Source organism: Bubalus bubalis, chromosome 3 (assembly GCF_019923935.1).
Source record: "Bubalus bubalis isolate 160015118507 breed Murrah chromosome 3, NDDB_SH_1, whole genome shotgun sequence".
Lineage (NCBI taxonomy): Eukaryota > Metazoa > Chordata > Mammalia > Artiodactyla > Bovidae > Bubalus > Bubalus bubalis.
In genome coordinates, this window is record NC_059159.1 from 64,148,796 (window position 1) to 64,162,108 (window position 13,313).

At 39.1% G+C, this 13,313-nt stretch overlaps 1 protein-coding gene across 5 annotated transcripts in view; it reads right to left on the reverse strand.

Annotated features, from left to right (window-relative positions):
- Positions 1-13,313, reverse strand: part of NEK1 (NIMA related kinase 1) — a 130,696-nt gene that overhangs the window by 44,783 nt on the left and 72,600 nt on the right. For 4 of the 5 annotated variants that reach the window (XM_045164971.1, XM_045164970.1, XM_045164973.1 and 1 more), the window contains 2 exons: positions 835-918; positions 328-411 (listed from right to left, as the gene is read on the reverse strand). In XM_045164971.1, the coding sequence (XP_045020906.1) occupies positions 328-411; positions 835-918 (168 nt within the window). The remainder of the gene's footprint in view (positions 1-327; positions 412-834; positions 919-13,313) is intronic. The other variant, XM_045164972.1, reaches the window with a different exon arrangement.

Sequence of the window (13,313 nt, forward strand, 5' to 3'; positions counted from 1 at the left end):
GATAGAACCTCAAATTCACTGCAGAGTTTATATGAATAAATAAACATCTAAAAATGAAAAATGGTAACTTATTCAGAGCTACAACCAAACTCTCCAGAACCATCAACTCCTATGGACACTGGGAAAAACAGATAAAAAGAGAGTGATATAAAATGTCCCCTTTTATATGATATAAATACAATTTTCTGTATTCCTATATAGTTTTTTTGGTCTTTGACTTTCACTGTCTTCATGAGATTTTATCTTGTGTTAGTGGCACAGCATTTTTAATCTCAATATATTATAATGTCATTCAAGTACTTTTTGAAAAATAGATTTTCAACCTGCCTTTTCACCACGAAGCTTGGCTCTAATTTGTTGGCGTTCATTGAAATTCTGCAATCTTATTTGTCTTAGTCTTGCCAAATAAACCTACAAACAGAAAAAAAAGGCAACATTTCAATTAAAAAAAAAATTACCAATATTTTTATTGCTAAAATGTTTTTAATTTAAAGAAAAGTGTTAATGGGAATATAAGAAATAAAATTTTGAGATCTGGTTAATGGAAATGTAATATTAGCTTTCAAGTGTTTAATTTAGATCAATTTATTTATGAAAAGAAATACATTACAGTGACAAAAATTTTTAATTTTATTTAAAGAAATTGAAATCAGAATACGGAAAAGCAGTTATGGAGCAAAATCATAACACAGTATGTCAGCCAAGATATATTATTAATAGGTCCCTACAGACCTACAAATCCTCCAATCACCGTGAAGAACGTAAACCATGCAGGAAAGGAAGGCAATCAACTCAAAGTGACGGTGCCAGGCAGCGAGCATGCGGGAGGCGTACCTCTTCCTCTTTGTTTCTTGGCTTCCCTCCTCGTGAAGAGCTGGGCCTGCCTCCATAGAGAGCTGCCAGGTTGTGCAGGATGCCCTGTGCGTCACGTAATGTACTAAGTTTAAAGAATGACTATAGCTACAGCAGCATCTTACCTAGGAACAGCCTGGGGCCACTATTTTTGCTGGCAAGTACTGATCACATCTAGGTGATTAGCTGATAAACTGGAAACAGACCCTGGCATTTTCCTTGATCAATTTAACCAATGCATTCATGGAACAGAAAAAAGCAATTAAATCCCAAACTTAGTCAATATTAATAGAGACCAGCTACACTTTTATTAGCCACTTAAGTCAACAGAGTTTTAAAAACTGCTTTGGAGGTCAGCTAAACTCCAAATCAAAATCTCTCTCTACAAAGGCCCATCATGTCTACATGTTTGCTTACATACTAAGCACACACACGACAGGGAATGTGCTAGCTGCAGTTCCCTGCTCGCATGCACGCCGCATATCTAGACTGCAAGTGACCCGCCCAACCACACAGGGACTCATGATCTCATGGTGTATCCCAAGGGTGCAATAAGCTCCTTGCCAAAATGACTCGTAAGGACCCCGCCCTCTTCCTACAGCAGCAGCGGTGCTCCAAGAGCCTCCCAGCTTACTAATCGAAGCCCTCTTCCCTCTGCCCATCTCGCCTCTATGAGCTTGCTAAAAGTATACTTTTTGTATTTGTCACCTATATTTTTCTGCTTCCCATTTATGTTTTAATCTGCTGCACTTTGGGTTCTGATCCCACTATGGCTCTGAAAAATTTCCAAGGCTACCAATGGCCTCCAAGTTCACAGTGCAAATGTACGCTTTTGAGCAAATTGTGCAATTACTATTTCCACTGGAAATTAGTTTTGATTGTATCTATTTATGTCAGTATCTTTTTCTCTCATAAAAATCATATATGTTCACCATAGGAAACATATAAAATAAAGGCAAGACATTCAAAATTCTACCATCAGAGAAACTTAAAGTTTAACAGTATTTTCCTCCAGATTTCCTTATGTGCCCATGTAGGAATTCAAACATTTTAGTTTGAAATATTATAGCTAACAACAGAAAGAAGAAAAGGAGTGTACAGGGACGTCCCATGTACCCTTCATCCAGTCTCTCCGAACTGTATCATCTTGTATTACTGCGGTGCACTATCCAAACTGGGAAGCTGGGCCTGCATGAACCACAGGATTTCACTGCTTACACATGCACATTTTTGTATCTGCAACAGACCATCTTATTACACACACAGCTTTGTTAGACCACCATCAAATCAAGATACTTAACTGTACCATTACTGTATCACTTCACAGCCACATTTTCTACTCTATCCCTGTCTGTCAACTGCTGATCTATTCTCCATCTTTACAATTATATTTCAACAACTTCTATATATAAACACACAGTATGTATCCTCCTCCAGTTGACGGTTTTCACTTGATTTTACTCCCCTGCAGTCCATTCAAGGCACTGGACACAAGACTCAATGGTTTGTTCTATATGAGTGTTGAGTAGTAGACTAAGGTATGGAAATGCTATGCTTTATTTATTCATTCACCTGCTGAAGGACCCTTGGATTTCCCGTTTTTGACTATTAAGAGTAAAGTTGCTAATAACACTCATGTTAAAAGTTTCTTGGGCTTTCCTGGTGGCACAGTGGTAAAGAATCTGCCTACCAATGCAGGAGAAGTAGGTTCAATTCCTGGGTTGGGAAGATCCCCTGGAGAAGGAAATGGCAACCCACTCAAGTATTCTTGCCTGGCAAATGCCATGGACAGAAAAGCCTGGTGGGCTATAGTCCAAAGGGTCGCAGAGAATCAGACATGACTTAGTGACTCAACAACAAAATGTTCCTTTGTGAAAATAAGTTTTCTCTGGGACAAGTAGAATTGCCTACTCTTGGTATTGCAGATCCATCTGCGGTTTTAAAACGGATTGCCAAACAGTTCTGCAAAGAGGCTGTATCAGTTAACATCCTTACCAGCAATGTTTGATGACTCCCTTTTTCCACATCCTCATCAGCATTTGTTTTTATCACAATTGGGTAGGCAGTGATACATTCTTGTGGTTTAATTAATTTGCATTTCCCAAATGGCTAATAATGCTGAACATCTTTGCATGTGTTTATCTTCCATCTGCATATCCTCTTCAATGAAAGGTTTAGACTGTCTTTTGCCCATAGGTAGGCAGATTCTTTACCACTGTGCCAAACATATACAAAGTTTTATATAACTTTGTACAGTTAATGTTGAGTTTTTATATGTTCTCGATACAAATCTTTTGTTAAACATGAGGTTAAAAATATTTTCCTCCAATATATAACCTGTATTTTCTTCCTCTTAACAGGGTCTTTTGAAGAGCCAAAGTTTTAAATTCTGATGAAGTCAAATTTATCAAGTTTTTCTTTTATGGATTGTGCTTTTAGTGTCAAGTCTAAGAACTCTTTGTCTAGTCTTAGGTCTTAAATTTTCTTCTTTTCCTGTACGTTTTACAATTTTCTCTTTTACATTAGAGTGCATGAACTGTTCTGTTTTATACAGTGTGAGGCTGAAGTCAAGGTTCATACTTTTGTCTAACAACGATGAGACATTTCTTGACTGGATTGTGATGAGTGACAAAAAGTGGGTTTTACATGACAACCAGTGATGAGCAGCTCAGTGGCTGGATCAAGAAGAAGCTCCAAAGCACTTCTCAAAGCCAAACTCGCACCATAAAAAGGTCATGGTCACTGGTGGTCTGGTTCCCGTCTGATCCACTATGGCTTTCTGAATCCAGTGAAACCATTACATCTGAGAAGTATGCTCAGCAAATTGGTAAGATGCACCAAAAACTGCAATGCCTGCAGCCAACACTGGTCAACATAATGAGCCCAATTCTTCCCCACAACAATGCACAACTGCACATCACACAATCAATGCTTCAAAAGTTGAATGAATTGGGCTACAAAGCTTTACCTCATCCACCATATTCACCTGACTCCTTGCTAACCAACTAAAACTTTTTCAAGCGTCTCAACAACTTTTTGCAGGGAAAATGCTTCCATAATCAGCAAGAGGCAGAAAATGCTTTCCAAGAGTTCGTTCAATCCCGAAGCACAGATTTTTACACTACAGGAACAAACAAACTTATTTCTTATTTGCAAAAATGTGTTGACTGTAATTGTTCCTACTTTGATTAATAAAGATGTGTTTGAGCCTAGTCATAATGATTTAAAATTCACAGTCCATACCTGCAATTACTTTTTCGACCTAATTTATAAATTTCAAAACACGCTTGTCTAAATCTATTTAAAAATGTTTCTGAGATTTTACTAAGAATTGCAAATTTAAGAAGACTTGCCATTTTTTATTACACATTGAGTCTTCCAATTAACGACCACAGCATGTGTCTCTAAATATTTAACAATTTCGTCAAGATATTATCATTTTCATGGCACAAATCTTACATGTTTATTATTATTATACTTTTTTCCCCCCACTTTGTTTGGGGCAATTGTAAATGGTATATTGCTGTTTTTTAAATATCAGTTTCCATTTCTTCATTGTCAACATACAGAAATCAGTTGACTTTTGTGAAATGACCTTATATCATGTAACTATAATGAGTTCATTTTTTAGTTCTAGGAGTGCTTTGGTATAGAGCCCTTGAGATATTCTATGCAGATAATCATGTCAACTGGAAACAGTAATAGTTTCATTCCTTCTTTTCCAATCTGTATGCCTTTACTCTCTTTTTTGTTCCTTACTGCACTAACCAAAACTGCCAGCTGCTGCTGCTGCTGCTAAGTCGCTTCAGTCATGTCCGACTCTGTGCGACCCCATAGACCGCAGCCTACCGGGCTCCCTGTCCCTGGGATTCTCCAGGCAAGAACACTGGAGTGGGTTGCCATTTCCTTCTCCAATGCATGAAAGTGAAGTCGCTCAGTCGTATCCGACCCTCAGCGACCCCATGAACTGCAGCCTTCCAGGCTCCTCCATCCATGGGATTTTCCAGGCAAGAGTACTGGAGTGGGGTGCCATTGCCTTCTCCAAAACTGCCAGCAGTATGATGATTAAAAGTGGTGAGAGTTAACTTCCTTGTCTTTTTCCAGACTGTAGTGGGAGAGCATTCAGTCCTCTACCTGTAAGTATTAAGTTAGGTGTGAGTTTGTTTATAGATGTGCATTATGAGGTTGAGGAGAATCCCACTGATTTTCAGTTACTGACAGTTTATATTATGTATGTTGATCTCTGTCAAAAGATTTTCTGCATCAACTGTTACGCTCACATGATTTTTCTTTAGCCTGTTGACAGGGTAGAACAAAACAGACTTGGGTTTCCAGACTAAATCCTACTTGGTTGTGGTTGGATTCAATTTACTAAAATTCAGGTTCTGGCCTGCTTTTGTGGGCTTTACTTCAATACAAGTCTGGTATTCTGAACTCTTGTAACGTTACTCTGGTCTGCTTCATTATTCTGGTGCTGATGCAGCTCCTGCTCAGGCCCTCCTGGTATTATTCTGTGAAGATGAAGCTGTTTTCCAGGTCACCTGCTGTTACTGAAGATATCCTGATGGGAGGCGGGGGTGGGGGGGTTGCCACTGAGCTTGGTCTCCTTGTCATTAGGCAGAGCATGGGGACACAGAGCTTTGTGTAAACTGCTGTGGATAGATGGATCATCTGCTCATGTACTAGCTGTTAAGTGGACTGGGATAGTCCAGGGCTTTGCTGCCACAGGTGGGTCTAACTGTCCTCCAAGTCACCTGCTCATGCTTTAGTTGTGGAATGGGGCTGGGACAGCCTGGGGCTTCACTGCTGCCCACAGTTTAACCCACCCACCAGGACCCCCTGGGGCAGACAGTGGGATTCCTCTTTCCTAGTATGTTGGCGAGTGAGAGGATTTTCTTGTTTTTTGTTGTTGTTCAGTCACTCAGTCGAGTCCAACTCTTTGTGACCCCATGGACTAAGCACACCAGGCTTTCCTGTCCTTCACCATCTCCTGGAGTTTGCTCAAACTCATGGCCATTGAGTTGGTGGTGCCATTCAACCATCTTGTTCTCTGGCGTCCCCTTCTCCTTCTGCCTTCAATAATTCCCAGCATCAGGGTCTTCTCCAATGAGTCAGCTCTTTGCATCAGGTGGCCAAAGGACTGGAGCTTTAGCATCAGCCTTTCCAATGAATATTCAGGGTTGATTTCCTTTAGGATGGACTGGTTGGATCTCCCTGCAGTCCAAGGGACTCTCAAGAGTCTTCTCCAACACCACAGTTTGAAAGCATCAATTCTTTGGCACTCGGCCTTCTTTTCTTGTTTAGTTTTGTTTTTTTATCTATGTCTATGGTGTATCTGGGACTTCCCTGGTGGCTCAGATGGTAAAGCGTCTGCCTACAATGAGGGAGACTCAGGTTCAATCCCTGGGTCAGGAAGATCTCTTGGAGAAGGAAATGGTAACCCACTCCAGTATTCTTGTGTGGAAAATTCCATGGACGGAGGAGCCTGGTAGGCTATAGTAAATGGGGTCGCAAAGAGTTGGACACAACTGAGTGACTTCACTTTCACTTTCATGGTGGATCTGGACTGCAGGCATGTCCAACACTCAGTTCATGAAATATAGGAGAGGTGATTTCCAGAGTGTTACTGTATTTAGAGGGAAGAGCAGGAAAAAGTAGGTCCTGGAAGAGTGGAGAAGTTATTTTTTAGTAGTGAGGGTACTACAATATACTCCCACTGTAAGACTAGTACTGCTACTGCTAAGTCACTTCAGTTGTCTCCGACTCTGTGCGACCCCATAGATGGCAGCCCACCAGGCTTCCCTGTCCCTGGGATTCTCCAGGCAAGAACATTGGAGTGGGCTGCCATTTCCTTCTCCAGTTTTATATCATATATATATATGTACTTTGATATATGAGTATATAAAATTTAAAAATCTCTAGAACCATGAATATATTTAAGTTATGCCTTTAAATTTGTATTTATTCATCAACTATATAAATGTTAAATATGTACATAAATTTAAAAAAATATATTAAAAAAAATAGACTCGTACAGGTGACCCTTAACCACTGTGGATGTGAACTGTGGGTGGGTCCACTGATACAAAGATGTTTTTCAATAGTAAACACACAACCTGCAGTTGTTGAGTTCATGCATGGATGCTGAACTGCAGACCTGATTTGGAGGAATCAAGTATACAGAGCATAGGTTTAAGTTACCTGCAGGTTTTCAACTGCAAGGAGAGTCAACGCCCTAATCCCCACATTGTTCAAGGTTCAACTGTGCACCAAGTTCCAGAATTACCATACGACTATGTTTTAGTCTTTACAGCAATCCCAGAGGCAAACTCTGGAACAGAGGTTGTCAAACTACGGCTTACAGGTCAAATCCAGCTCGCCACCTATGTTTTTATGTTTTATACACTAAGAATGGTTTTGCACATTTTTAAATGGTCAAAAAAACAAAAGTATTTCATGACCATATGAAAATGATATGAAATCCAAATTTCAGTCGCTAAGTAAAATTATACTGGACCTCAGTCATGCTCATTCATTCACACAGTGCCTATGGTTACTACCATGTGACAATGCAGAGCTAGTTATGACAGAGATATTATGGTTTGAAAAGACTAAGATATTTACAGAAAAATACCTGCCAATCTCTAGATTATGGAACAGTACACAGACCAAACTTAGTGTTCTACCTCCTGGGTCTATTATTTTGCTTGATAATTTATACATATATTAAATATCTTCTTTTCTATGTACCAAAAATTGTATTTGAGCAGGACAACGAAGTAATTTTTTTTTTAAGAGCTGAAAAAAATATCTTCTCAAAATAAACAAGTTAGTGATGAAGAACTAATTTGCTGCTAGGATACTTCACAACAAGAATGAGCAAACTACAATCCTCAGGTCACATCCAGTCAGCTGACTGAAGGTTTCACCAGCACAGCTCCGCCTATTCGCTCAAGTTTTCTCTGCCACACAGAGCTGAGCCATTACTTAGGACAGCATATGGGCTGCAAAGCCTAGAACACTTACCATCTGCCCTTTAACAGGAAATGTTTGCTATCCCTGCACTACAAAATCATCAAGTTCACAAGTTTTACCTAAAGTAAAGCAAACACTAACATGGGATTTAGGAACAAACAGCAAAGCAAATTACTTGGAAGAATGATCTTCAAAGTCAGACATACTGGGTTTGCCCGCTGCCTCCAGACATATCAAGTGATCTTGGGCAAACTACACATGACTCTGAGTCAGTTTCAAAACCTGTGACCTGGGAATCAAAACCCCCACTCCAGAAAATTCCTGTCAGGATTAGATTCTAAGTAACTTTAGTTAATTTTTATGAATACTGTTCAGAGAAAGACAAACCACTTGGCTTGAGGTCCTACTTGTTAAGAGTTTCCTTAACCTGCATTTTTTCTATTAATATTACGTGAAAAGGGAAAATTTTGAATTTGCATACAAACACATGGAATTATTCTGAAATACCTGGTTACTTTAAATCACAATTCAACCTAAAAATTATTTATGTTCCAAATGCTTGTTCACAGGACAGAAATTTTGATTTCATTTTGCCACAGGAACAATGTTGTAATTCATTAGGATTATTCCAATATAAAGCAGTTAACAAAAGGTACTGATCAAATAATTTAACTACAGCAGTTTTACAACTTCAGAAGGTTAATCTTTAAGACTTAAAACTTAACTGTTTAGGTTTGATTATTTACAAAGAGATTTTAGTATGAGAAAACACATTTTAGGTTTCAGATGTGTATCTGTCACAACCTCTTTACAACTGCTTCTGTTTCTCAGCAAAATAGGCATTTTACAACTGGCTATTAGAATAAACCACAGTGTAAAGGTGTATACATTTTCAAACTGTACAAACAAGTCATGAACATTAATATTTCTTAATGGAAAGATATTTATGTGCTTCCTTAAATCAGTGGTATTAATATATTTTTCTTAAAGAGTAAATAACCATCACTGTACTGTTCTGTAGGTATAGCTGTTATGTAAAAGTCTCAGCAGTTAGAATGCTGAATGCTGTCAGAGCCCCAAAATAAGCAGTAATGACCACTATGAATGTAGTCCCCAAATAATATGTTTCTCCTCATTCATCACATCGAGGTCTCTGCTGATCAGTCTCTCTTGATTGTTCAACGTTGTAAACATCTGACAATATCAGCCAGTCAGTCAGTCGATTCAGTCACTCAGTCACCATCAGTAGTGATTTTGGAGCTCAGGAAAATAAAGTCTGTCACTGTTTCCATTTTTTTGCCCATCTATCTGCCATGAAGTGATGGGAATGGATGCCATGATCTTAGTTTTCTGACTGTTGAGTTTTAAGCCAACTTCTTCACTCTCCTCTTTCACTTTCATCAAGAGGTTCTCTAGTTCTTCTTCACTTTCTGCCATAAAGGTGGTGTCATCTGCATTATCTGAGGTTATTGCTATTTCTCCCGGCAATCTTGATTCCAGCTTGTGCTTCATCCAGCCCAGCATTTCTCGTGATGTACTCTGCATATAAGTTAAATAAGCAGGGTGACAATATACAGCCTTGACGTACTTCTTTCCTGACTTGGAACCAGTCTGTTGTTCCATGTCTAGTTCTAACTGTTGCTTCCTGACCTGCAAAGAGATTTCTCAAGAGGCAGGTCAGGTGGTTTGGTATTCCCATCTCTTTCAGAATTTTCCAGTTTATTGTAATCCACATGGCCAAAGGCTTTGGCATAGTCAATAAGCAGATGTTTTTCTAGAACTCTCTTGCTTTTTCGATGATCCAACAGTTCAGTTCAGTTGTCGCTCAGTCGTGTCCGACTCCTTGGGACTCCATGAACCACAGCACACCAGGCCTCCCTGTCCATCACCAACTCCCAGAGTCCACCCAAACCCATGTCCATCGAGTCGATGATGCCATCCAACCATCTTATCCTCTGTCGTCCTCTTCTCCTCCTGCCCTCAATCTTTCCCAGCATCAGGGTCTTTTCAAATGAGTCAGCTCTTTGCATCAGGTAGCCAAAGTATTGGAGTTTCAGCCTTAGTTCCTTCCAATGAACACCTAGGACTGATCTCCTTTAGGATGGACTGGTTGGATTTTCTTGCAGTCCAAGGGACTCTCAAGAGTCTTCTCCAACACCACAGTTCAAAAGCATCAACTCTTTGGCAGTCAGCTTTCTTTATAGTCCAACTCTCACATCCATACATGACCACAGGAAAAACCATAGCCTTGACTAGATGGACCTTTGTTGGCAAAGTAATGTCTCTGCTTTTTAATATGCTGTCTAGGTTGGTCATAACTTTCCTTCCAAGGAGTAAGCGTCTTTTAATTTCATGGCTGTAGTCACCATCTGCAGTGATTTTGGAGCCCAGAAAAATAAAGTCAGCCACTGTTTCCCCATCTATCTGCCATGAAGTGATGGGACTTGATGCCATGATCTTAGTTTTCTGAATGTTGAGCTTTAAACCAACTTTTTCACTCTCCTCTTTCACCTTCATCAAGAGGCTCTTTAGTTCTTCACTTTCTGCCATAAGGGTGGTGTCATCTGCATATCTGAGGTTATTGATATTTCTCCCGGCCAATCTTGAATCCAGCCTGTGCTTCCTCTAGCCCAGGGTTTCTCATTATGCACTCTGCATAAAAGTTAAATAAGCAGGGTGACAATATACAGCCTTGACATACTCCTTTTCCTATTTGGAACCAGTCTGTTGTTCCATGTCCAGTTCTAACTGTTGCTTCCTGACCTGTATACAGGTTTCTCAAGAGGCAGGTCAAGTGGTCTGGTATGCCCATCTCTTTCAGAATTTTCCACAGTTTATTGTGATCCACAGTCAAAGGCTTTGGCATAGTCAATAAAGCAGAAATAGATGTTTTTCTGGAATTCTCTTGCTGTTTCGATGATCCAGCGGATGTTAGCAATTTGATCTCTGGTTCCTCTGCCTTTTCTAAAACCAGCTTGAACATCCGGAAGTTCATGGTTCACGTATTGCTGAAGCCTGGCTCGGAGAATTTTAAGCATTACTTTACTAGCGTGTGAGATGAGTGCAATTGTGTGGTAGTTTGAGCATTCTTTGGCATTGCCTTTCTTTGGGATTGGAATGAAAACTGACCTTTTCCAGTCCTGTGGCCACTGCTGAGTTTTCCAAATTTGCTGGCATATTGAGTGCAGCACTTTCACAGCATCATCCTTTAGGATTTGAAATAGCTCAACTGGAATTCCATCAGCTCTACTAGCTTGGTTTGTAGTGATGCTTCTTAAGGCCCATTTAACTTCGCATTCCAGGATCACACCATTGTGATTATCTGGGTCGTGAAGATACTAGGTGAGTGATCACACCATCATGATTATCTGGGTTGTGAAGATATTTTTCATATAGCTCTTCTGTGTATTTGTGCCACCTCTTCTTAATATCTTCTGCTTATGTTAGGTCCATACCATTTCTGTCCTTTATTGTGGCCATCTTTTCATGAAATGTTCCCTTGGTATCACTAATTTTCTTGAAGAGATCTCTAGTCTGTCCCATTCATATCTGACAATATAATGCATGTCTAATACAAACTGACTGACAAAGGAAATTATAAAACTTGCTAAAGATGAAAGGATTTCATGAAAATAATGATAGTGATGCTGGAAAATAATTCAAATTACATGAAAAACCATTTACAAATACTCAGTGGTTGAATAAGTTATGTGAATTCTTAAAAACTGCAAGGAATTATGGTGTTGGTCCTTCAAAATAGTACTGGAATCAAAAAATTCAGAAATGATCTTTGGAAAACTGCTAAAATCTCAACCATTTCTTTAAAATAAAAATCGCCTTCTTTCATAACACAGTTATAAAAGTAAACCATACAGAAATTTTGAAGTGAAGGGTACACCATCTTTCATCAATCCTAACATGAAAATTTTTCACATTTTAACATCTCTGAAATGGTGTGCATCTTTATAATCAATGGCATCTTCATGATCTGTTATAATCTTATAAACTGTAGGCCAGGCAGCAGTTATAACATAGGTGTAAACATATGAACTTTATTAGTTTTCTTCTTTCTTAGTGTCATAACTGGGCAACCTTAGTTCCTCAGTTTCAAGTAAAAAATTCACTTAGTGGCTTGTTCAAGAGGAAACAGGAGCCTAGTAGTTACTGAAGACCTTCCACTGATTCCCTCTGATGACAGCAAGAAAGCACCAGCACCAAAGCTTGCTGACTCTTGAAAGAAAATACCAGAAACAAAATTTGGGTCCTCTTAAGAAATGCTGAAATCTCAGGGCACGTGGTGGTACAGAGTTTAATATTTGGGAAAACATGAATAGCAATGACCCTAATTTTAAAAGGAATGATTGGAAAAACAAATTATGAATGTAAAGTAGATTTAGGAATGAACACCTTTACCAATTTATTTTATTCATTTTCCTTTTTACGAATGCTCAATATAATAAAAAAAATCAGAGAATTATTTCAACAAGTATAAAACAAAAAGTTTAAGTGATAAAAAGCACTGTATCAAGTTAGATCAGCAACTTTTTCTCTTTTAATCATATATAACACTATGCCTTATAGTTGTAACTTGGATTTGATAAAAAACATATATTACTCATTATAAAATTCTATCTGAAAAATTATAATCCTTCTCAAGTTACTTTGAGAATATAGACTTGCAAATATATACAAAATTCTGATAAATATAAGACAAAATAATTTTTTAAATGGCATTTTTCAAGGTAAAATCCCAAACAAGCTTTTTTTTCTCTCTTTACTACAAAATGTGGGGATTTACATTAAGTGGCTCTTTCCGGCATCAAGACTGCTGGGCTAAGGAGGGTTTCTTGCATGAGATGCAGGGCTGACTGACTGCGCCTCATATGAGAGTCGGGTCCCAGGTTCCTGACTGTTTTCAGAGCAGCTTGCAAAGGTCTCCCTGAGATGTCTGCCACATGCCTCTCCTCAAGACTCCCCAGCTCATTCATCAGAGCTGATGAACTTGGGGAGAGACCATGTTTCCCGGTTTCAGCCCATGCAACATAAATGTACAGTACAGACCTACAGCACAGGATCAATAGTTTTCTCACAGCAGTAATGGAGTGTCTACTCTATGAAGATACACAAAGGTCACAGAATCAGAAAACTTTACGTAAACTAAGATGCTGCACAAATAAACAGTAACTGTTGCTACAGTTAACCACCATCCCTTCCTAAGCAGGAAACCAACACAGTGGCAGTAGAAGCATGTTTACTCTTGCCCTGGAATCTCTACCACATCCTCAGCCATAGCCCACAAATCAACAAGGCAACAGAAAGGAACCATAAGCTCTCTCCATGAAGATAAGCGAGATGGAATCTCAGGCAAAATCCAGAAACTGTGCCACCAGGGAACTGCAAAGTCTGGTAATGCTGAAGTGTAAGGGATGAAAAAGGGAACAGGAGAATCAAGAGCAGTAAGAAAGACAAAGGATAGAAGCCTCGTG